Source organism: Megalopta genalis, chromosome 5 (genome assembly GCF_051020955.1).
Source record: "Megalopta genalis isolate 19385.01 chromosome 5, iyMegGena1_principal, whole genome shotgun sequence".
Classification (NCBI taxonomy): Eukaryota; Metazoa; Arthropoda; class Insecta; order Hymenoptera; family Halictidae; genus Megalopta; species Megalopta genalis.
The window spans coordinates 7254469-7276622 of NC_135017.1; the positions used below are offsets into that span (position 1 = coordinate 7254469).

Consider the following 22154-nt stretch of genomic DNA (forward strand, 5'->3'; position numbering starts at 1 on the left):
AAATAGATTATGAAACGCTAAATATGCATTACAGCGATTAAATAAGATTTTCCTACTTTCACAAATTTGTATTGCTTGTGTGCCATAAAGAACGTTAGATAACATAGCAACGCCTTGAATGCACTTATATATGTACAATGAAAAGCGTAATTTTAAATGCTTTCAATGTTAGCCAGAAGCTGTGATTACTGTCCTGACAGCATTGCTGTCATCGGATAAGTACAGGTCACCGGCGCAATTGTCGCCATTGATTGCTATCTCGATTGTTACTTCAATCATTACGACACCGGTATAATTACGGTTTTCATCGCGGGACAATGTTCCTCACTCTGCCAGTCAGCCACTGTGCATTATTCAAACAAAAAGTAACCGTCATTCTGCATGCAACTACACAAACAGAAAATGATTAAATAGGACTTTTAAACATATTAAGACAGTCAATTAACATTATTAATCAGTTTAAAATAGATAAATGCATTTTTTTCTTCTTTATGAAGAAAATTTTATTCATTATAACAAATTCGCGAAACTTTTGCTAATCACTTCACAGGGCGAGGTTGCAGGAAAGGAAAATTCGAAAGACATTAAATAAAGTAAATTCTAACAATAAAAATATATATTCAATTCGTCCATTAATAAAATTCGTACCAATCGTACTTTAATGCAAAAATACTTAGGATCTAATGATCATTTCACAAACATGTTTTACAAATTTAAGTAGATTGTCGAAAACGGAATGAATATTTCCTAAAACATATTTGTACGTATCAAGTTACTGCAAAAGTTTTGTTTGTAGAGTCTGAGTTACCAAACAGCCAATGACAAGATAAAATAGTGTTGATATTAAAATAAAGATTAACGAACAAAACTGTTTCAGTTCTCAATACTCTACAATCTGGTAAAAGCTAAACTTGGCCAGCACAGATTTTCATAACCGTCCTCAACATATGTTATAAAATCATCGAAAAATGCCTCATACAGGAAAACAGACCTTACATATTAAAAGTAAAAAGAAATATTTTTCTTATAAAAAAGTTTGCTTATAATAAAAAGTATTTTAATTACCTAGCATTTAAGAAGTGAGATAGAGTAACTCAGACTCACGTGGCGACTTGTGAGCAAGTAGTAACAAGTAGCAGTTGTAACAATTTGACCTTGAAATTCAAAATTAAATATCCTGCTTTCCATGTTTAAATAGCACATTGAAAAGTCAGATAGTCGTCACAACTAAGATTTATTTAACTATTATCAAACATTCCTTTCGATAAAAAAAAAACTTCAAATTTCAAAGTCAATACGAGAATGTAAGAACCTTAACTAAGTTGTGTCATTTGGCCACAACTATGTAAAAACAATTCGATTCTTACCGGAAATCCTTCACCAACTATAATCACATTCATTGGCCGAGGATATAACATTTCAGTGACAATGCCATAAATTGTAAACGAAACCGCTATACGATTCAATAAGAACCATAGGCCTTATAGTTTTGTACATACGACATTTGCAATGTAAATATAGAACTGTTTGTTAACAGAACGCTGACATTGGATTCGCTTTAATGATATTCATAATATGTAGTGATAATACACATCGGTGTTATTCCATAAATAGAATATACTTATCATAATAAAAGTTAAGTCGTTAAAAAATATATAGATTTCTTCTTTAAGAATTACGGCTTCGAATTGCAAATGTACCATTGCGCTCACGAAATAATAGGAAAGGTACACGCTAAATTGATTACACTTTATCTATACTATCTCTTTCTATTTTCTATCACATAAGAGATATGGCCGATATCCCCGTCAGGAGAATCCCTTCAACTAGTCTTCAATTACTACATAATAATTATATATTGATATTATTCATGTTTTGAAAATAACTTATTGTGCTAAATATACTTTGTAGAATTGTGCATCTTTGATAATAGACAGACCTGTGCGTTTGTCAATGTGATTATAATTTAATTTACAAGTGATTAAAAAAGGAATTAAGAGATTTAAGACTCTCTAATTGAAGAACTTATACATATTCACTGTTTTCAATGTTTTGTGGCTTTGAGTACAATGCTCAAACAAAAGTAATATGTTTCACTTACGGGAAATGTACCAGTAACGAGATATGCTATCATGAGGAAACAATGAATGTGATAATAGATTAATAGTTCCTACCTAAATCAAGTGGTTTCACCACATGTAATAAGTTCTAACAATTTCTTCAATTTCGTGTAAAAATAACTTTGTATCTATACTTCAGGTGTGTTAAAGACCGTTCTGAATTATATTGAAGGCAGCGCCGAGGGCCCAACTCAATTCATGTCCAGTTATCTTCTTGTACAGCTGTTATCCGATCAAAAGTGAGTATTAGGTTAACATATAATTGACTAGCATTTTAGATATACATATAAATCATATACACTTACATATAATTTTGTTGTAGGTGCCAAGCCAAACCCGTCACGTAAAAGAACATAAATAAATGTTAAATCAAGGCAAATGAAGGGCTGATCAGTATTTGGATAATCGCAGACGGACTTTGCCATTTCGAGTAGTGCGCTTACTTGAACAACTCCACCAAAAAAGGGGTCCACAAGACCGACCTAAAATATTAGTAACTTGAAACTGTATCTTTTACATTAAACAGTTCATATTTAGTCAGAAACGTAAAGCTGTATCAATGTATTACCTCTGTAGCACGATCAAAGTAATATGAAAATGCATAGATCTCATGGTCCTTCAAACCTTCTGGTTTATTTTTAATTCCTTTAACATACTTTTCAATGATGTTCAAGCATGCTTGAAAATTAACAATTGGTCTATCTACTTCGCCACCAGCGAAATTTTGATTCTTCACTAACTTGTGTGCTCCACTAATGGGACCTTTGACTAGGTAATTAAGTCCTCCGTAACTCCATTCGGTGGAAACTATTGGATTTACACATTCCGATCGTATTTCTGAGGTTGCTCGCGGATTTACGTTGTCTAAATTTAATCCGTGTGTTATAATCTCTTTTCTAGCAGCCATGAGACCCATGCCCAAATAACTGTGCGTGTATACACTCATGTTATGGTTGAAGATATTAACTGAATATATGTGTCCATCAAGTTTCTTTTCCTGCAGAAGATTAAGAAACAACTTAATACCTTCCTATGCACTTAATAGTCAATTATTTGTACCTGTGAAGCATCGGGTGAGAATGTAACTTGTGTTGAGCCTCCCCCAAGATCTAATGCAGCAACTGTATTTCCAGGGTTGTGTGTGTTGAACCGTTCCAATAGGAAATTGACGGTAAACCAAGAGAAAATACCTTCATCTGTTCCATCCATTATAGAAACCGAATTTTTAGAAACCTAGAACATATGACAAAAAATAGTAGTACCTCTAAAAGTTCTGTAAGAACATTATATTTAGAAATACTGAGTCTTCATACTTGAAAACCAGAATCTTCAAATAGTTTTCTACATTCTTGAAGGATATCGTCAGCTTTGTGTCCAGGAAGAAGTCTCAAACCAGCAGTAGCTCTCATGCTTAGTGCAGTATGCTGCCATTCTGACTGTGGAATAACAGCTTTGACTTTGTCTAGGAGCACAGTGAGAGACTTAGCCGATTCTTTCGGCCTGTCTGCATAAGCACTGATGCCTGGTTTTGTTTGAAAGAAGTGTTCTCCATCTAATATCAAATTGCCGCCAAGAACAGACTCATAAAAACTGAAAGCTAAAGCACGACTGCCAGTAGAACCTGCATCGATAACCACAACATAAAATCTTGATTGGAAACTCAAAGACAAAGCCAATGTATCAATTGCCTTGGTACCGAAACGTGCAGGCTTGAAATCATACCTGTAAACAAAAACAAAGTTCAACAAATCATATATATATATATATATATATATATATATATATATATATATATATATATATATATATATATATATATATATTACAATCATGATTAATGCTAAGAAGTATAAAACAAACAGATCATACGCTATTGCTATGTATCCCAAAAATAAGACTCCCAACACAGTAACAACCATAAAGTATCTTCTGCTTGGATAACTCTTCTTCGTCCGTAACCTTGGCTCTGCATCGTAAATATCATCACTTTCTGATCTTAACTGAAAGTGCATACAATTTATTACAGAATTTATTTATTACAGAATAAAAAAGTTGGAAATATTCTGTACAATTATTTTATAAAAATTAAACTATTTGGTATAGCTTTTTCTTTTTCGTTTTTCATGATTTCTATTAGAACTTCTTAAAAGCTTGTTAAGCTTTTTTAAAGCTTACACGGTTGTGTTTATTGGAGTACTATATTCAAATACATACTTTTTTAAAAAGAAAAATGACTACAAACAATGGAATAAAAATGATTGAAATGATTGAATAACCTCAAAAATATCGCGATCAGAAAAGACGTAAAAGATTAAATAACCTTGACTGCGTTAACAGAATGAATTGCATTTCAGACTCACTGGAATATATTGCATCTAATTTAGAATAGAAATGACTATAGGCAACGATGGCAGTTTTTGTTTGTTCACACGAAGCAACTATTGAAAAAAATAAACACCGACATCACGTATATATATATGTATATGTACCTAATATGAGAAAATCACCAATCTTGCATCACATATAACGGGTGTACAAACATTTCTATATCCTATTTCATTCATAATGTAACTGACGTAACACAAATAATAACTGAATGAGTTTTAGTTATATATTTAAAATTATATGTTTCAAACTTATATGTATATACATTTCGATTAGGGCTGATGAAAATTTATAAAATATTTACATTAAGTTTTTATAATAACAAACAAAATCAAACATAGGTTATTTATTATTATGCCTTCTACATCGAAGTATGTATTATAATCATATTATAATACTAAAAACATAAGCGGTGACATTTATTATTAAAATTCTACAATGTAGTAGTATAAATACGTAGTACTAAATATAGATTGTATTGGGTAATCATTTTTTATCGAACTATGCATTATTCCATCATTTTCGTACACTTATGAGAATTTTTATGATTGCTTATAACAATTCAAATGGAGTACGCTACTAAAATAAAAAAAAACTAAAAACTAACCTTCCTGCGCTTAATCTCCATGTTGTTGAAAACTGAACCGTAAAGAAATGAAGAATACGAAAAAGAATAAGCATACTACGAAGCGGCTATTACTAAAATGACTCCTTGCCGCTGTCTATTCATCAGCGAAGCGCCTCTCAACGATGAGTCTTGACATAGAGAAGATTGTTAAGATATCTAATAACAAAATGGCCGCGATAATGACTCAAGGTTTTATGTACAGTTCGCCTCGCAGAATTGTATTAGAATATCACGAAGGTGAACAAAGAATTCGTTGTTATCTGCAATTGTTTTAGTAGCAGATTGAATTATCTGTTGAACTAACCGGTTACGTCAAGGGAGACTTATCACAATGAGTTCGATTGTAACTAACTGTACTTGTATGCGTTAAAAATTTGATTAACCGAATGTTTTGAATTTCTATTTTTAACTGTTTATGCACTGGATTTCGTTAACACTTCCGAAGATTAGCTTTCATAATAATCTTACTGTATTTCTTCATCTAAGACTAATTGTACGTGTTTCATAATTTTGAAATATACATTAAGAAAATCCAAATAGTCTATGTTTCAAAGATAAGAATAATAGAAAGTATAATTTTCTCTTTAAGTCATTTAACAGCACCCAGTTAATAGATAAAACTTATTAGAAAACATATGATGTTCACTGGATTTTAATAATTTCAGACTGTCAAATATTTCAAAATAGAAGGACAAAATTGTATAAAGTGTTCTATACAAACATGTATATGTGTCTAACATTGACCCTGAATGAATTTATTTGAAAAGTGTATTTAAAGACATATTTTTTTTAAATAAACATGTGGATTTCCACAAAATTTTTTCCTAAACTGAATTATTATTACATTGTTTTATCAATATTATTAAAAACATTTATTTACCATCTTCATCATGTTTGTATATGTATATATCATATGTATGCAATATGAATTCTGCATGAATGAAATATATAGCCATATAGAAACCTAATTTCATATTGTAATTATATGTAACTCAGACTGATATTTGAAACTAATAAATATTAATTAAACATTTTACTAAATTTTATATTTAAAAGTAATTGTTATATCTATCAACCTTTAAACCAACAATTTCTTATATCCTTTTACGATATTTTAATTTAACCATTTTTTTTGTTAGAGTTTTATTACGCAATACACGGGTAAGATAAGCTATTAAGAGATATTGCTACATCACATTTAACATTCTGTAAAATTTACGTAATTATTATCATTCGTTTCTGAACCCCATTCAACAGAAAACTAGCACTACGAAAACGTGTCATTCGAACGTATATATTCAATTAATTATAATTTTGTTTATGAAATTACTGTTTTGTTTAAAAAATTGTTTAGTTATTGCATTGTTTTTTAAGTTATTTTTATGTTCATCTTAGGAATTACAGTGAAATTAGAAGAAAACTTATAGAGAAAAAAATATTTTATTCTTATTAAGAAAAGAGTGATCATTTATCCGGTACACAAAAATAATATAAGAAGTTATTCGCAACAAACATATATAGAAGTGACTGTAACAGAATGGCTTACAAAGAAACTATACAACATAAACCAAGTTTTGTAAGAGAAGCTGCAATTCAAATTGGTGCAGGAGGCTGTGCAGGTTTTGTAGAAGTCTGCATAATGCATCCAATGGACCTTATTAAAACACGCTTCCAACTACAGGTCAAAATTGCACAAAATGATGCTCTTTACTATACAGGCATTGTATCGCTAACTTGTATTTATTTTTATGTTAATTATTCATTTTCACTGATTTTTTTTTGAGCATTTTAATGTTTTTTTTCTTCAATTATTTATACACATCTTTTGGTTACACTTTTATCACAGGAATTCGTGACTGTATGAGAAAAATGTATCTAAATGAAGGGTTTGCAGCATTCTGGAAAGGTATATTACCTCCAGTTATTATGGAAACGCCAAAAAGAGCAGTGAAAGTATGTGACTTATATTTTACGTGAACGTTATGCAATGTTTTTGCTGCAAAAAGTTGTAGTTCTGCTGTTTATCTTATTTCAGTAAAAATTAAAATTCAATATTTTCAGTTCTTCTCCTTTGAGCAGTACAAGAAGCTGTTTAGTGATAGCTCATCAAAAACAATGGTATGTGTAATATGAAAAACTTCTTTAAAAAATAAGAGAAAATAGATATTTTTTCTACTAATTATTGCATAACAATAACGTTTCCATGATCAGAAATTGAAACAGTGGTGATCATTGTCATATTCTTCTATCACTATCGTTCCACCAGTAGAGTAGAATATAACAAACAAACAAAATATCCTATACAATTGTGAATAAGATAATACTCCCTTTTAGGTATTTTATTATGCTGGCTTCCTGACAGGTGTAACAGAGGGTATTTTAGTGAATCCATTTGAAGTAGTTAAAGTACAAATGCAATCTGATCGCAAGCATTTTAAACATAGTCCATCAACTTTCACTGTAACCCAACGAATACTTGCACAACAAGGGTTTGGATTGAATGGTCTCAATAAAGGTTTATCTGCTACAATAATGCGAAACAGTATTTTTAATACGTTCTACTTCGGTATTTACAATACTCTTCTTCCATGGGTGAAGACACAACAAGATTATGCTCCAGAATTGTTGCTTAAGGTACAATTTTCTGTACCTATGTATCAATTGATACATTCATTTTTCGTTTACTAAGTTCTGTTACACGTCCTGGATATATAACAATCTTCTTTTCAGTTTGTCATAGGCTTTATATCAGGTACATTAGCATCTTGTATGAATATACCATTTGATGTTGCTAAAAGTCGCATACAAGGACCTCAAGGTGAAATTCAATACAGGGGGACTATACAAACAATTTATATAGTCTATCATAGAGAAGGGTGAGGACACACTGTAAAAATTTGAAAATTCTTTCCTTTATTTCAATAATTTCATAGCTGAATTTTTTATTTTAGATTCAGAGCCTTGTATAAAGGATTACTACCAAAGGTCTTGAGATTAGGACCAGGTGGTGCGATTATGCTTATAGTTTATGAACATATGAAATCGTATCTTAATGTGGTTGTTCCTTATTGATAGCAGTACTAGACTAACATAGACTGAATGTGTGCATTTATTGCTACTACCAAACCATTATTTTAATTTGCAAGTATATTCTTCAAAAGAAAGATCTTAAAATGCATCTCATAGTATAATTTATTAGCAATTAAAGTCTCTTCTTAATTTTAATCTATTAAAATGGTAATAGTTAATTAATGTGCACTACAATGTATCTTTATTAGATATATTGTTTTTTATCTTTATTACAGGCGAAAACTAAGTGAATCCTATTAATTGTAAAAAAAAAATAAATAAGTAGTAAACACAATTCAATGTTTAATCATCTAAAACAGAATCCAACCACTTTTCCAAATCGATAGATTTTATAGGTTTACTAGATTTATTTGCTGTTTTTGTATCTGCAAAAGATATGTGTTAGATTAATCAGCACATAAAAATAATTTTTTGAATGTTACTCTATTATATTATTTTCCAACCTAGACCAGCATCAAAAGGTGTAGGTAAAGGCTTTACTGCCATTAAAGGCTCATCCACAGGTTCTTTGAGTGATAGCAAAAAATCTAGATCCTCAGTTGTATCATCTATTGAATCTTGATTACTTTCTATATTTTTTAGATCACTTGAAACTTCAGTTTCTAAACTATTTAACATTTCATTGTATTTCTGTTTACCCTGCTCTGCTTTGTTATAAATATTTGTCAATTGGTCACTCTAAAATAATAAATGTTTACAGATATTATTCATTAATTTTAAATATAATTATTAAATTAGATTAGATTTAAAGAATCATTAAACTTACACTAAAGTATTTAGTATGAATATTAACATTTTCATTGAATGGAATTGATTCAATTGCTGCGGATAAAATTTTCAAATCAAGTGTAAAGTACTCAGAATATTTAGATGTATCAATGCTCCAATTTTTTTCTGATTGTGAAACAAAGAAATTGTCTTCTGATACTGGAGCATTCATAAGAAACTTAAAATCTTTTGCAACATTTTCTTGTACATCTATAATGTTATCTAAGTCCAAGTACGGTGTGTCCTTGTCATCTGTTTTCTTTTCCTTCTGTTTCACCTTTTTCTTCCTAATTTTAGATTTATAATTATTATTGCAAACTTGGAATGATATTTTTAAATAACACAAACAAATACTATGTAACACTTAAGATTAATTAATAATAATTTCTAGGTTAATTAATAATAATCTAATCAGATTTTATAGAAGCTTCATATATTTTGCACTGAGTATATATTCATTTAGAATCACCAAGATACATAAAAAAGATGCGCATTTACTAAATAAAACTATAAATATAAACAAAACAAACTTCAACATGTACATATTGTATATAAATACAATGGTGATAACTGATAACGTCAAAATATTTAATAGGTTATAGTACAAATTAGTTAATTTATGAAAGTCTTTAAGTGTTGTACTTGAAAAAATAACTTCGTAGCTATCTTATTTAATTTTACATGAACATGTATTTATAAAAATCTAAAGTACAACATTTAAAGTTTCCAATCTTCTTTCAAGTTACTGTTTAATGTTTTCATACAATCAACAAAAACATTAACAAATATATATTAAACAACAACAACAACAACTTCACTGACCTTGCCTGACTCTTTTTATGAGGCATTTTCTTTAATTCTTCAAATTATTAATTTACAAACTACAGAAGCAACTATTCCTAACCTATACAACACAAAACTGTACAATCTACATAGTAAGAAATTATCCCTAGGAAGTAATTTGAAATTCCCCTAGTACTTTCAACAGAATGTTTACACTCTAAAGCAGGTACATATGCTGTAAAGTTTATAGGTTTGTATACTAAATAAAAATCCTTATGTTTAAATACACACAGCACATACATATGAGCAAAAAGAAAAATACTTTACAAAATCTTTGACATAGTAAATTTGGTTGTGTATAATGAAGAAGATATAACAAAAATAATTAGGAATTATAACTTACAATTAGATATTGACTCTACAGGAGAATGAATGCTGGAACTAATATCGCTGTCGGGCAAAGATGGTTCTTTTTCTACCGAATGATCTGAAGATTTTGTTTGTACACTATCTTCGACTGTATCTTTCTTTTCTTCAGTTTTACATCTACTAATTTTCGGACGTTCAATAAGGCCCAAGTCACCTTCCGCATAACGGCATGTAATATTTTCAATCTATAAAATGTACGCATGTGTAAAACATTTAAACAATAACTTTATATTAAACAAACACAAGCAAGTAGTTTCATACTATAATCATGGTTATTTCCCTTTCACTAATCTATCTAAAGACATTTCAAGCCCTCTTCAGTTTTTGTAACATCCAGTAATTATAATAATAATAAAGGTACTGATAGTTAAAAAATTTATATAATAACAGTATACCTGTGATACAGTATGTTCCAAAACATTGATAATGTTGTTGGTATCCAGTATTTCCCAAAGGCACTGTAGAAACTGCTGTTTTAACTGTGAGGCACAATAATCCTGACCTCTAGTATCTCCTTCAAGCTGCGAGAGTATCGCAAAATTATTATAATGAGTATAATTTCATATAAACTATTGCAGACAGGTAAAAAAATGTTAATGTTTAATCAGGAGATAAATATAAGAATTGCTGACAAAACTTTTGAAGAATTTATCACCTCTAAAGCTTCCATGATGCAACCTCTTACACGATTCAGCAGGCTTTTAAGCCCTACTAGTTCTTTATCCTTCTTATCAACTTGTAATAACAATTGCTCTTTATCATCTCTTGCCTTCAACACACACCTTTTCAGAAACTGAATTTTCTGCTCAATTTTTTCACACTTTTGTTTCAACTGCTCAATAATTAACTCATACGTAGCAATTTGATCATTGTCTCTTTTTGCTTGTCCATAGTACAACAACATCGATTCGAATTCCTACAATATTTTAATAGTTTTATTTTCTTATTTTCAAATAACAATGAAAAAAAGTTCAAACAAAGATCTTACATTTGCCAATTTGTGAATAGCGTCTCTTTGTTTCATTGCTGTTTTTAAAGTGATTCTCGACTCTGTTTCGAATAATTCAGACTGTAACCTGAGCATACGCTCTTTTTCCTTGCTTTCCCTACTGGTGATTTCAAGTTCCTTACATGTTTTCACCAGGCTATCCAGTTCTAGATTCAAAGCTATGTTTTCTCTAATTGCTCGGTTCGTGGTCTCTGCTACTCGCAAATTAGTTGCTTTGCGAAGAGTTACAGCTAGTGCTTTTAAACGTTCCTCCATTTCTCTCTTCATCCTTTCATTAAATGGTACAATGTTATATATATATATCTAGTTAATATTTTACATTATAAATAGTAGAAAGAAGAATTTCTATTCTCATACATTGCTTTTCCAATGACCAACGATTTCTCCGCCTCATAAAGTTTTTCCTGGTTTATCTGTTCCTGTTTTATAATTTCCTTTTCTTGAGTTTCAAACTTCTGCATCAGTTCCACCCTTGCTATTCGCCAATCTTCCAATGCATTCAATTTACCAGCTAGTTAAGGAACGATTGCATATAAGTAAACGAGTCGAAAATTTTTAAATGTAGTTTACAAGGCCAACATCTTTCATCAAAACAGAATAAATGATATAAATGTAAGTAACGTATATACTTCACTTATTAATTTAACTTCAGCGCTGAGATTGTTCTCCATGGTGCGATATTCGAGCTCCATTGCTTCTTCCTTCTTCTTGTAAGCAGATAGTTCCTCTTTTCGTAATTCTTCCAAAGCTGCTAATCGCTCAGTAAGTTCCTTTGATTCTTCTATTCTTTCCTCTAAGTTTCTTTTCAAATAAGCAATTACATCTGACCTATCCTCTTCCAGTTGTCGAAATTTTTCTTTCACTTGCTCCGCCTCTTTTTCCAATTCTTCATTACGTGTTCTCAGACTAGCTTGTAAAGAATTATTTGGATAGTTATTTACATTTATCTGCACCTTGGGATTCGAGGTGACATTCTACACTTCATATTTCTACATACACCACATATTGGAAGTATTAAAAATTCAAAAGAATTTTATGTGCGTAGAAATACGTTACTTTTATGCATATATTTACCGTGCCAATTGCCTATTGTTATCCAAAATTTCCTGTTCATAAGACAGGGTCTCTCTTTCATCCACACATTTCTTTTTTACCTTCTTTTTACCACCTTTACGTTTTTTTCCCTTTTCCTTCATAATCCTGATTAGCTAAATTTGTTTGTTACACGGTCAATCAATTTAAATTATTGTTGCCCGGTAAAGTAATAACAGTGATAAGCAACGTGAACGTAATCTACGTTAGATCGATCATTTTTGACTCCATGACGACGGAGAGATCAATAAACAATTAATGAAAATAAAATAATTTTCTCATCAATTGTGTTTTAATAATAATTAGAAGGCCCCTTGTGATATCAATCATAAATTCTTAGACAAAAATGCAGCATACTTGTGAAATCATCTTTGAGCTCTATTGTTTAAACACTCTAAGCCTTCTAAAGTCTAAAGTCCTTATGAATTCATTTTTTAATCATGTATGAAACTCGTGACATATTTACGAGTTTAAAAATATACAGCACTAATATCTCTTAATATCTGTATTACATACATACATACATATATATTTTTTTTTTTCAAATCAATTATACATATACGTGTAAAAAATATCAAATTGAAAACTTAAAAATCTAATGTAAATCAAAATGTGAATATTTTAGAATTTAAAAACTAAAACATATATATTCTTTGAAAATGAAATAATGAGTATACGCTTCATATTTGAAACATTCAATTCAAGAACATTGTCAGCTTTGTAAATGTCTTTGAGTTCTATAATTGAATTACCTGTTTCAAATAGATGTAATTACAAAATCATGTATACTAAAAATAAAAAATTTCAGGATTTAAAAATGTAACTTAATAATAAATCATTTCTACGCCTCTGAATATCTTCAAATAAATACAATCTACTCACGCATAAATCAACACATTCTCTCACACACTGTATGATAATGTTAATAGTACGAGAATTCCTTTAGAATTTCTAGAACGTTCTTGTGCGAATAAGGTGGTTCAATGAAAACAACATGTCCTTATGCACGCACGTGCGTGTATTTATGAACCATCAGTAACAAATTTGACTTCATCTAAAAGAAAAAGAAACGGCCTGGGAACGAAAAAAGAAAAATAGTAAAGAACTAATTAATTCTAGGCGGAGGTGGTGGCTGCGGCCTGCGGAAGTAAATAATTAAACTGAGCATGCCAGTGAGCAGTCCTATAAGATATAAGTCCCAGTTCTGGCCCAAGAGCTGGTCCCATTTATTCAGATGATCAACAAGACTAAACTCCTGCAGATAATCCAAACCGAAAAGGAAGGAGAGTTTGATAAGCGCCAACGCAACGGGGATTTTGGCGTCCGGGCTGGCTTCTGCAGCAAGATCGTAACACCGTTTGGCCAAGTGTCGATCCCTTGCTAAACCTAAACCACGTTCATGCATGTACCCAAGGTTAAACATAGCCTGTGCATTTGGATCTGGCTCGGAGGCCAATCGATAGTGATTAGCTGCAGCCTCGTAGTCAACTTTCGTTCCTCTGCCGTAATAGTGAGCATCTCCCAGTTTTACCTAATAGAGTAAGTTCAATTAGCTCGGTTTAGGAAGTTCAAAATATGGTGATTTTTGTATATTTATACCTGAGCAGCAGAGTATCCTTGTGCAGCAGCCCTATCCCACAAAGATAATGCTCTGACCAAACCCTCTTCCTCCGAAAATATCGTAGTCTCCCCTTTGTCAAGTATAAAAGCAGCATTGCTCTGTGCAACTTCATATCCCATTTCCGCAAGAAGGGCATAATTAACGAAAGCTTCGTCGATTTTGCCTTCTCTGTAGTTTGTATGGGCAGCCATCAATTGGTCACTCCATTTCCCCCGTTCAGCGACTTTCTTTAGAAGCTCGACTGCAGTCGTGCAACTGCGTGTCATACCTGTGCCGGTGGCGTGCATTTGAGCTAAATTATAAAGTGCTAAAACATGGCCAGATCGACTGGCCATGCTAAAGTACATGATAGCTAATTTGTAATCAGGTTTCACTCCAGTCCCACCTGTTGAAACAAAATTTTATTAGTTTGAAATGGCGATGGAAATTGGAAAGCCGTGTAACACTAGTGAATTTTGACAGAAACTTACTGAAATACATATTGCCAAGTTGAAGCTGTCCATCAACCCAGCCCTGTTCTGCAGCTTGCTTGAAATACTGTAGAGCCTTCGTGGTGTCCCTTTCAACCCCCCGTCCATAAAGATACATAAGACCTAAGCCACTTTGTCCGACAGGATTCCCAAGCTCAGCAGCCTTTTTAAAGTATTTGTATGCCGTTTTGTTGTCCTGTTCTACTTTATCGCTACCCTCTAAGTATATCTGAAATTTAAAAACGCATTACTATAAGTTAATATACAAATTCACGCGACAATCGAAAGTCACTGTTACCTTTCCCAAATAAGCCATTGCTATTGGGTGTTCAGCGTCAGCAGCATGCTGGAAATAGTGCATGGCTCTCACGTGATCTAATGGAACACCCCTGGCACCTTGATAATGTAACTGTCCTAATGCAACTTGAGCCTCTATGTCTCCTTTCTTCGCTAGCAATTGATAATATTCTATTAAATCTTGATCATACATTCCTGAGTTATATCCAGGATTCTCTTGTTCATCCAAAAGTCGGACTCGCTGAATAACTGGCCCTCCACTGAACGAAACCTCTTCTGCGACCTTGTCGGCAACTTTACGATAAAAATTTAAAGCATTTTCACATGAAGCTGGCGTCGTGACACCAGCCAAATAACGATACCCAAGGGACATTTGTGCACGTGTATCTCCGCCGAGAGCTGCAGCTGTGTAATGTAAAAGTGCTTTAGCTTGCGAAGCATTTACTCCGCCTAGTCCTGTTGCATATAAAAATCCTAAGCCCTGAACAAGAAGGTTGTAACTCAGAATTTACAGGAAGAATGCTGACTAGTAAATACAAGTACAAATTTCTTCATACCATGTGAGCAGAAGGTAGTCCAGTTTCAGCAAGTTCTTTAAATGTTTGATAAACAGCTGAAACAATCTGACTAGATACCAAAAAGTAAGTCGGACCAAGCAATGGGGCCCATGCCAACATGGATTGTGCTTCACGATGACCAAGAGCTGCTGCTGCTCTTAATAATCCATAAGCTTCTGCTTTGTTAGAACGTGTGGCATTTAAGAGACGCTGTGCTTTCCTAAACATTTGCTCCGCTGGAAGTTAAATTACAGAAGTATTAAATTAAGATAATATTTATATTATTTTAGTTTGCATCTTTTACGAAAATACCTTCTTGTGGCTCCGGAGTAAGTGGTTCTGGTGTCTCTTCACTTAGAGACTCAAGTTGCTCTTCTTCATTCCATGGCTCTGTCTCTTCTTCCTCCAGTCTTAAATTACTATTTGGTAAATCTATATTCTTAGTCTGTGCTATCCTTGTCTTTGTCCATACATTTCTCATTGTGGAACTTTCTTCCTTAGTTTTCGGCTCTTCTTCTACCTCTTCTTTTCTTCTTGTCATCTCCTCTCTAAGATATGAGAGTCTATTAGATTGTATAATTTTTAGCATAGTATCATGTACATCCTTTAGTTGACGCAGATGTTCTAGCCCCCTTTCTCCCAAAGTAACATCTTCCTCTGGCTCTTCGTCAGAAGTCTCTGATTGTTTTTTTGGATCTTCTGACTCGGACGCAACAGACATAACAAGCAGAAGTAACAATAACTCTTTTCTTAGCTTCATTTTGACAGCTTAATTGTGATTTGTACTTCTTCTGTTGAACTGTCCTTAAGAAAAATAAAAATATTTATATATTATACAAATATCTTAAGTAATTCAAGATTGATTAAAATACTTTGTTTACTATTAGAATATCTCACGTACATATTCAAATTAATTCTTTACTCATACATGGAAAACTTATTTAAATTTACACATGTGCAAACTTTTCAAAAAGCAGATGGTCACAATAAAGAAGTACATAATTTAATACTAAATAAAAATCTGCTACAGTCAATTATTATAAAAAGATTACTAAAAAAATATTTCATATGGAAAATTGTTTAATATATAAACTAAAATTTTTATTTCGTAGATACACCAACAGAAACACTTCAACTTGCCAACTACATCTGACACATTAACTTTGTATACGGTAATTTCGAAAATATGAATTCTCTCTGCCCTCTAACCTAAACTTGCACCCACGTTGAATAACGATAAAAAAAGAATTAGTCCAACGTGAAAAAAGATATTTGTTTTCTTACTTTTAGTTCGAACAGCTTGATAAGAACCTTCTTGAATTCATTTTGCGGTATGTTTCTCGAGAATTCGAACTTTCGTTACAGAAAGACAACGTTACGTCATTGAGACACGTCAACGAACATCTTTGGTTATCACCCTAATGATTTCTCGTCATTGCCGAAAACAATGTTGTTTTTTACATACTAATACGGCACTGTTTTACAATTTTGTTCGTTTATCAAACGTGTGAGAACATTACGCACTTAACTATCAACGAATCAGCTGTTTCTCGTATGTTTGTTTTCGAAAATTTTAGTATCTGTAAGTTCTGTGCGTTAAATAATTGAAGTTAGCTGCAAATCATGTAAATATCACTTAAGTATTTCGATAAACATAAACATAATAGTTCTAGTACAATGAAACACAATCTTACTATTGACAATGCGCAATTATTTCTCTACGCACAACACGTACCCTAATCCTTCGGTGACCTAACCTCTAAATAATCAACACAATACATTTATCATATATATGCTAATGAAAATCTAATAAATTATACTTCCAATTGCGTCGAACACAGAGAGAATGTGTTGTGAATTTAAATAAAGATATTATTTTATTTATCAGGTGACAACAATAATCATCTTTTTATTTGTCACCAATTCATTGCTACCAATATGATGCATGTACATACATATGCGAATTACATACACATTACCATAGAATTTGTATGCATCGACATGTAAAAATAAAAGATAAATTAATAAAAGGTAGAGATGAGTACATATAAAAATGTTTAGGTCATCTTAACAGGAAATGTTAGTAGATACTGTTATAGCTAATATTTATTTAAAACCATTGAGAAACAATGAACCATCATGAAATATTATTTATGAAAAAATAAAGTAATAACACTCTTTGTATAAATGATAAAGATGATTTTCAATGTAATAAAATGTGTCAATTGGAATTTATATCGTCTCACATGTATGTATGTACATATATACAACATAATGTAAATTGTAACATTCGAAAATGCACTATTACAATTTAAATAAATGATAATATATAATTAAATATTTCTGTATTTTACTTATAACGTATAACTTTTAATGAAATGTAATTTTGTATCATTAGTTTTAAAAATCAAGCGGGAAGTCATCAACTTCAAAATACTTCGCGAGCAAAGTCCATAATGGCGCGCTAAATTTTTTATTTAAATATTCTGACAATAATATATATATATATATATATATATATATATATATATATATATATATATATATAATATATATACTGTTTTGCCTTTATTAATAATTATAGTATGTGGCATAAGATTTTGCAAGTTTTAAATAATTAGAATGACGTCTGGTTTATATTCGTTACAACGTTCATGTCGAAAACATCGTCAATATCAACATGTGTAATTGAATCCTGATATTTTCAGTTTAACTAAAGTGTATCATTATATGCACAAAACTAATTAATTTTTAAGATACTTAGAGTATTGTATGGTATCTTTAAAAATGGTGGACTTACAAGGACGGGACAAAGGAAATATATCATTGCCACTGAAATTGCAATCTTACGAAAATGGAGTGGCAAAGGCTCAACCGACAATTATTAATATGCAAAAAGCATTTTACGATATTCGAATTGAAGATATTGAAAGTAGAATAAAAAGGTTAAAAATGAATCTATGTTATTTTTCATTATCCCTTAAAACATTTTTCTGTAAATATTTTTATCTCTGCTTCAGTTACATACAAAGTTCTATACATATGTACAAAATGAAGAAAAATTTTATGAAAATAATTAGTTAATATTTAAAAATATTCAGATTAAATGATCGAAATGGTGAATTATCAGAAGAAGTTGAAACTACCAATGAACATCTGTTAACAGTGGATGCAGAAACAGCTGATGAAATTGCAACTTTGTCTAAACAAGTTAATTCGCAAAATAATAGGATCGATACATTAAAAAATAATATTAACAAATTAGAAAATGCTCGAATACAAGACAAGGAAACTCATATTAATGTCATGCAATTATGCCAACAGAAATACACGCAGAAGAAATTAGTACTAGTTTCGCAAATAAAAATTTTGAGTAACTACTGAAGATCTTTATTTTTTCAATCTCTTTTGTTTCTATTGATAAACAAATATTATTTTTGTAGATGCAAAAATTAATAGTTTAGATGATTTTAAAAAAGTGCAAAACGCTTTGCAAGAAAAGTTGGAAGAAAATAAGGAACGAATGATAAAATATGAGGAAGAAGTGAAAGACATTCTGGAGGAAATTAGACGGAAGTTCGAATTTGATCAAGAAATGTATCATATTATCTTTGCTTTACTCAAATATATCAGAGAGTTACTTTAGATAAAAACTGATAAAGCTTCATTATTCCAGGCTCAAGCTTGAATTATATCAATACCTTCTTGATTTAGCAGCACACTTCCAGATTGAAACTAATAAATTCATAAGCCTCCCAAATAAAAGATTAATGCGCGAAAATATAATGTTACAGAAAGAGTTGTTACAATTGTCTAAAGAAGTTACAGTCAAAAGAAATATTGGAACTGATTACAAGTAATGTTCCATTAAAGTCAATTCTGAAATATCATTCTTGTACAATTACATTTTGCAGAAATACATTTGCAATACACAGAAAGAGCATTACCACCAAATGTTCCAATACGAAACGTAATATAGTGACTTTCAAAGTACAAAATTCAGTATTGAAAGCTTTACAAAGCAAATTCGAACAAATGAGAGACCTTTTGTCTGATATTAATGTTCCTGATCCTACAACAGTATCGAAACTATTACTAACAATCGAAAATATACGCTGGAAGGAACGATCTACAGAATTTCTTTTATCAAAAGTACGCACTTTACTGCATAAAGAGAAACTGAAAATAAACATTGCAAAGTATTTGCAAAGAAGGCTAGAGTGTAGAATAAAAGCAGCCGTAGAGACACTTTACGACGTGAAATACGCTGTAGCCCGTCTGCTCAAGGTATTTTACATAAACGTATATTACATACATATTTTGATTTAGAACATAGATAAAAGAATGTTTTTAATATTTCACAGTGCCCCACAATTCAAACAAATTATCCTAAATTGCTTTTATGTTTCCAATGTAAAGTTTCAAAAGGTCTATTAAGGATTAGATGCAATACGTTCAAATCGTAAGTAGTAGTAAAAGTTACAAGTGTGGACTAAGATATAGAAAAATAATTAAAACATTTGATACTCAGGATTGAAAGTATTCCACGAGAAACAGAATGTCGCGCGGAAGATGTAAAAGATGTGCCTGAAGATATTGATTTTGAAATACTGACTCCGTCTGAAAATTCAACACTGTCGTCTAGAGCAATTTTAGATAAAGTAACTGAAATTTCATTTCATTGTATAGACATACTATAAATGTTCCATTTTTATTTCTAATTGTATCATCGTCAGATAACATCAGAAAGTTCAAAAGAAGAGGAAATTGATATATCCACTGAAAGTAGTATACCTGGTAAAAAAAAATTGGATGAAATTTTTGATATTATGTTGTTATCTGATGAAGAGGAATACGAATTAGATAACGAGACTGATTCTTTAGATGAGGAAGAACAATCGCCTGTTATTGCAGAAGGATGAAGTCCACTACTATTACTTTACTATTATTTATATAATGTACATGACTTTATAAAAATTAATCTACCTATACTTCACACTTTTACACTTGACATATCGATTTTGTGATCGGGTTTTATATACCGTTTCATTTTCGCCTTATCTCGTGTTCTGGAAAAAGAAGAGATTTTGTTTAGTAAATTATTATTCAACAAATATCTAATTATATATACTTAAATTATATATACTTACAGTTTAATTACAGAAGGAGCCACAATGTTCCTTTGCTCAAGAGATTTGAATCTGTCTTTCAATAAATTACCAGTTGGTGCAGTATTTCGCAAATTTCCGGTTAATTCATCTGATAATATGAAATCAGGATCAAGAGGCTCAAATTTAACTCGACCAAGTACTTTAGTACCTGTTGCTTTAAGGATTTTGTTCTTCATCCTCTTTTGCCTCAGTTGTTCCTGTTTCTTTTCCCTTTTAGTCAATTGCTTACTTATTAGTTTCAACTTGTAAATGTCTGCAACTTTCTTCTTCTCTAGTTTCTCCTTTCCAATCTTATGAGCTAACTCTCTCTGTTCCTTCTGTTTACGCCTTTGGACACGAGTTTTCTTCACATTTTTTACTGGAGGATTTACAGATTTTACCTCTGTATCTTCATAACTGTCTTCAATCGTAGTTTCATTCTCTAGATTCAAACCCTCTGACATTTCATTTATAAAGTTTTTCTCCCTCTCTACTAGTGACACCTATAACAAAAGAATTAAATAAATACAGCTTTATATATAATCAATTATTATTTATTTAATAATACCTTCTTAAACATTTTTGTGGTAACCCTTTCCAAATGTTTCTCTTCTTTCATTAATTCCAATTCTTTTTCTGCAACTTCTTGCAATAACTTCTGATGATCTTCATAAGAGGGATTATAAGATGTTCCTGGATGTGGTATCTCAATTGCTGGTATGACGGAAGGTTTCTTATGTAATGAAGTAGGCAATCGTTTCTTTTTTACACCGAAATGTATCATTGTATGCCTTACAGTATCCGGATCCATCCATTCGGTGTTAATTCCACTATCAGTCTTCACTTCCCACGCGTCAGTTGTAAACTCACCTCTTTTTGGCCTAATCAATCTTTTTTTTGCCGCGATAGCTTTATTTTTTAACCTCAATCTCTCTTTCAACTTTACAATACCCTGAGCCTTCTTAAGAGCTTCTATTTTCAAAACACGAGGATCCTTCCTCTCTTCCTTCGTCCTGACACGATTTCTTTTTGCAATCGGATCCGGAACCGCTGAGTGAGATTTCAAAGCGTTGAAACATCGTGCTTCCTTGGATTGTAATAATTCGCGACGTGCTTTCTTCGGAAGAATTTCTGGCTTTGTAGAAATCACAAATAAATCGGAATTCTTACGATTCGAAAATGAACCCAACCTCTCCTGCTGTCGGGAATCCTCCAAGAACTTGTCGACATCATTTACATCCACATGTTTACGCCACGACTTTTTCGTTTTCTTCGATACTTTTCGTTTCCCCATTTTAGCTTCGATTATTTTATTTTATATAATGTAACAACATGTAATCAAACACGCTTTTATTCCTTCGAAAGAAACGTGACTTCCAATAAATTCTAACAATTTGAAAGTTAGGTTTTTATTTACGTCGCTTGATTGGTGAATTAAAATCATGGAACTATGCAGTACGATACAGATGGTATAAAAGTTAAAAAAAAATTAATTGAATTGAATATCGTATGCACATAATCAAGCGTTTCAGTATTAAACTAATTAAATAACGCTAATCTTTTACAGAAATATTCAATGTATTCCTGTTGAAAGTAGTTTATGAAATTATGTATGCAGTTTATAAATTGACTTGTACATTGTCTAACGGAAACGTAGATTTCATGAGGACGCACAATATCATATTTTCTCATGAGAATTAGGCTTGCGGCCGACACACGTGTTGCGTATGCGTGTACACACGCGCGCATCACCTG

General features: G+C 31.4%; 6 protein-coding genes across 11 annotated transcripts; 2 read left to right on the forward strand and 4 right to left on the reverse strand.

Annotated features, from left to right (window-relative positions):
* Positions 1 to 598: 598 nt before the first annotated feature.
* On the reverse strand, positions 599 to 5341 carry LOC117222407 (nucleoside diphosphate phosphatase ENTPD5). Of its 3 annotated transcripts, none has more exons than XM_033474075.2 (7): positions 5206 to 5341; positions 3990 to 4120; positions 3434 to 3842; positions 3180 to 3353; positions 2689 to 3117; positions 2426 to 2602; positions 599 to 2342 (listed from the first exon to the last, which is right to left on the reverse strand). In XM_033474075.2, exons 1-7 carry the CDS (start codon positions 5233 to 5235, stop codon positions 2265 to 2267), a joined length of 1428 nt encoding a protein of 475 aa, XP_033329966.1. In that variant the 5' UTR covers positions 5236 to 5341; the 3' UTR covers positions 599 to 2264. The 3 variants fall into 3 exon arrangements, with proteins under 3 accessions (XP_033329966.1, XP_033329967.1, XP_033329968.1); XM_033474076.2 differs by having other exon boundaries at positions 5113 to 5253; XM_033474077.2 differs by lacking the exon at positions 5206 to 5341 and adding an exon at positions 4481 to 4619.
* Positions 5275 to 8497, forward strand: LOC117222409 (mitochondrial 2-oxodicarboxylate carrier). Of its 2 annotated transcripts, none has more exons than XM_033474082.2 (7): positions 5275 to 5370; positions 6529 to 6851; positions 6980 to 7086; positions 7195 to 7251; positions 7468 to 7767; positions 7864 to 8009; positions 8085 to 8497. In XM_033474082.2, exons 2-7 carry the CDS (start codon positions 6671 to 6673, stop codon positions 8203 to 8205), a joined length of 912 nt encoding a protein of 303 aa, XP_033329973.1. In that variant the 5' UTR covers positions 5275 to 5370; positions 6529 to 6670; the 3' UTR covers positions 8206 to 8497. The 2 variants fall into 2 exon arrangements, with proteins under 2 accessions (XP_033329973.1, XP_033329971.1); XM_033474080.2 differs by lacking the exon at positions 5275 to 5370 and adding an exon at positions 6095 to 6423.
* Positions 8498 to 9139: 642 nt separating this feature from the next.
* LOC117222406 (cilia- and flagella-associated protein 157) lies at positions 9140 to 13157 on the reverse strand. Of its 2 annotated transcripts, none has more exons than XM_033474074.2 (8): positions 12287 to 13157; positions 11847 to 12118; positions 11570 to 11723; positions 11192 to 11480; positions 10859 to 11119; positions 10599 to 10724; positions 10178 to 10388; positions 9140 to 9278 (listed from the first exon to the last, which is right to left on the reverse strand). In XM_033474074.2, coding segments are annotated over exons 1-8 (1437 nt in total). In that variant the 5' UTR covers positions 12409 to 13157; the 3' UTR covers positions 9140 to 9276. The 2 variants fall into 2 exon arrangements, with proteins under 2 accessions (XP_033329965.2, XP_076378323.1); XM_076522208.1 differs by having other exon boundaries at positions 11847 to 12122; positions 12287 to 12419.
* Positions 13158 to 13301: 144 nt separating this feature from the next.
* Positions 13302 to 17383, reverse strand: Hrd3 (HMG-coA reductase degradation 3). 2 transcript variants are annotated; one of them, XM_033474072.2, is made up of 8 exons: positions 16944 to 17378; positions 16534 to 16863; positions 15562 to 16053; positions 15250 to 15485; positions 14694 to 15173; positions 14396 to 14624; positions 13904 to 14310; positions 13302 to 13835 (listed from the first exon to the last, which is right to left on the reverse strand). In XM_033474072.2, exons 3-8 carry the CDS (start codon positions 16007 to 16009, stop codon positions 13410 to 13412), a joined length of 2226 nt encoding a protein of 741 aa, XP_033329963.1. In that variant the 5' UTR covers positions 16010 to 16053; positions 16534 to 16863; positions 16944 to 17378; the 3' UTR covers positions 13302 to 13409. The 2 variants fall into 2 exon arrangements, with proteins under 2 accessions (XP_033329963.1, XP_076378322.1); XM_076522207.1 differs by having other exon boundaries at positions 15562 to 16048; positions 16534 to 17383.
* Positions 17384 to 17812: 429 nt separating this feature from the next.
* On the forward strand, positions 17813 to 20171 carry LOC117222401 (uncharacterized). The gene is made up of 8 exons (XM_033474070.2): positions 17813 to 18194; positions 18351 to 18622; positions 18693 to 18846; positions 18926 to 19105; positions 19152 to 19536; positions 19614 to 19711; positions 19781 to 19910; positions 19986 to 20171. The coding sequence occupies exons 1-8, from the start codon at positions 18022 to 18024 to the stop codon at positions 20169 to 20171; spliced, it is 1578 nt and encodes a 525-aa protein (XP_033329961.2). The 5' UTR covers positions 17813 to 18021.
* Positions 20172 to 20173: 2 nt separating this feature from the next.
* Positions 20174 to 22140, reverse strand: LOC117222408 (ribosome biogenesis protein NOP53). The gene is made up of 3 exons (XM_033474079.2): positions 20968 to 22140; positions 20400 to 20902; positions 20174 to 20318 (listed from the first exon to the last, which is right to left on the reverse strand). The coding sequence occupies exons 1-3, from the start codon at positions 21691 to 21693 to the stop codon at positions 20243 to 20245; spliced, it is 1305 nt and encodes a 434-aa protein (XP_033329970.2). The 5' UTR covers positions 21694 to 22140; the 3' UTR covers positions 20174 to 20242.
* Between the last annotated feature and the right edge of the window lie 14 nt (positions 22141 to 22154).

Bases quoted from the DNA above. Each gene is read 5' to 3' on its own strand.
- LOC117222401 (XM_033474070.2), top strand. From the start codon at position 18,022: ATGGTATCTTTAAAAATGGTGGACTTACAAGGACGGGACAAAGGAAAT. The intron at 18,623-18,692 runs GTAACTACTGAA...TTATTTTTGTAG, and splicing joins TTCGCAAATAAAAATTTTGA to ATGCAAAAATTAATAGTTTA. The intron at 19,537-19,613 runs GTATTTTACATA...AATATTTCACAG, and splicing joins CTGTAGCCCGTCTGCTCAAG to TGCCCCACAATTCAAACAAA.
- LOC117222406 (XM_033474074.2), bottom strand. From the start codon at position 12,408: ATGAAGGAAAAGGGAAAAAAACGTAAAGGTGGTAAAAAGAAGGTAAAA. The intron at 12,119-12,286 runs GTAAATATATGC...TTTACAAGCTAG, and splicing joins AACAATAGGCAATTGGCACG to TCTGAGAACACGTAATGAAG. The intron at 10,725-10,858 runs GTGATAAATTCT...ATACTCTCGCAG, and splicing joins GCATCATGGAAGCTTTAGAG to CTTGAAGGAGATACTAGAGG.
- LOC117222409 (XM_033474082.2), top strand. From the start codon at position 6,671: ATGGCTTACAAAGAAACTATACAACATAAACCAAGTTTTGTAAGAGAA. The intron at 7,087-7,194 runs GTATGTGACTTA...CAATATTTTCAG, and splicing joins CGCCAAAAAGAGCAGTGAAA to TTCTTCTCCTTTGAGCAGTA. The intron at 7,768-7,863 runs GTACAATTTTCT...TCTTCTTTTCAG, and splicing joins CTCCAGAATTGTTGCTTAAG to TTTGTCATAGGCTTTATATC.
- LOC117222407 (XM_033474075.2), bottom strand. From the start codon at position 5,235: ATGAATAGACAGCGGCAAGGAGTCATTTTA. The intron at 4,121-5,205 runs GTAATAGCCGCT...ATGCACTTTCAG, and splicing joins AGCGGCAAGGAGTCATTTTA to TTAAGATCAGAAAGTGATGA. The intron at 3,843-3,989 runs GTATGATCTGTT...TTTTGTTTACAG, and splicing joins TTGGGATACATAGCAATAGC to GTATGATTTCAAGCCTGCAC.
- Hrd3 (XM_076522207.1), bottom strand. From the start codon at position 16,009: ATGAAGCTAAGAAAAGAGTTATTGTTACTTCTGCTTGTTATGTCTGTT. The intron at 15,174-15,249 runs GTATGAAGAAAT...CTTCTTGTTCAG, and splicing joins GACTACCTTCTGCTCACATG to GGCTTAGGATTTTTATATGC. The intron at 14,311-14,395 runs GTAAGTTTCTGT...TTGTTTCAACAG, and splicing joins ACTTGGCAATATGTATTTCA to GTGGGACTGGAGTGAAACCT.
- LOC117222408 (XM_033474079.2), bottom strand. From the start codon at position 21,693: ATGGGGAAACGAAAAGTATCGAAGAAAACGAAAAAGTCGTGGCGTAAA. The intron at 20,903-20,967 runs GTATTATTAAAT...CTTTTGTTATAG, and splicing joins CCACAAAAATGTTTAAGAAG to GTGTCACTAGTAGAGAGGGA. The intron at 20,319-20,399 runs GTAAGTATATAT...TTCTTTTTCCAG, and splicing joins GCTCCTTCTGTAATTAAACT to AACACGAGATAAGGCGAAAA.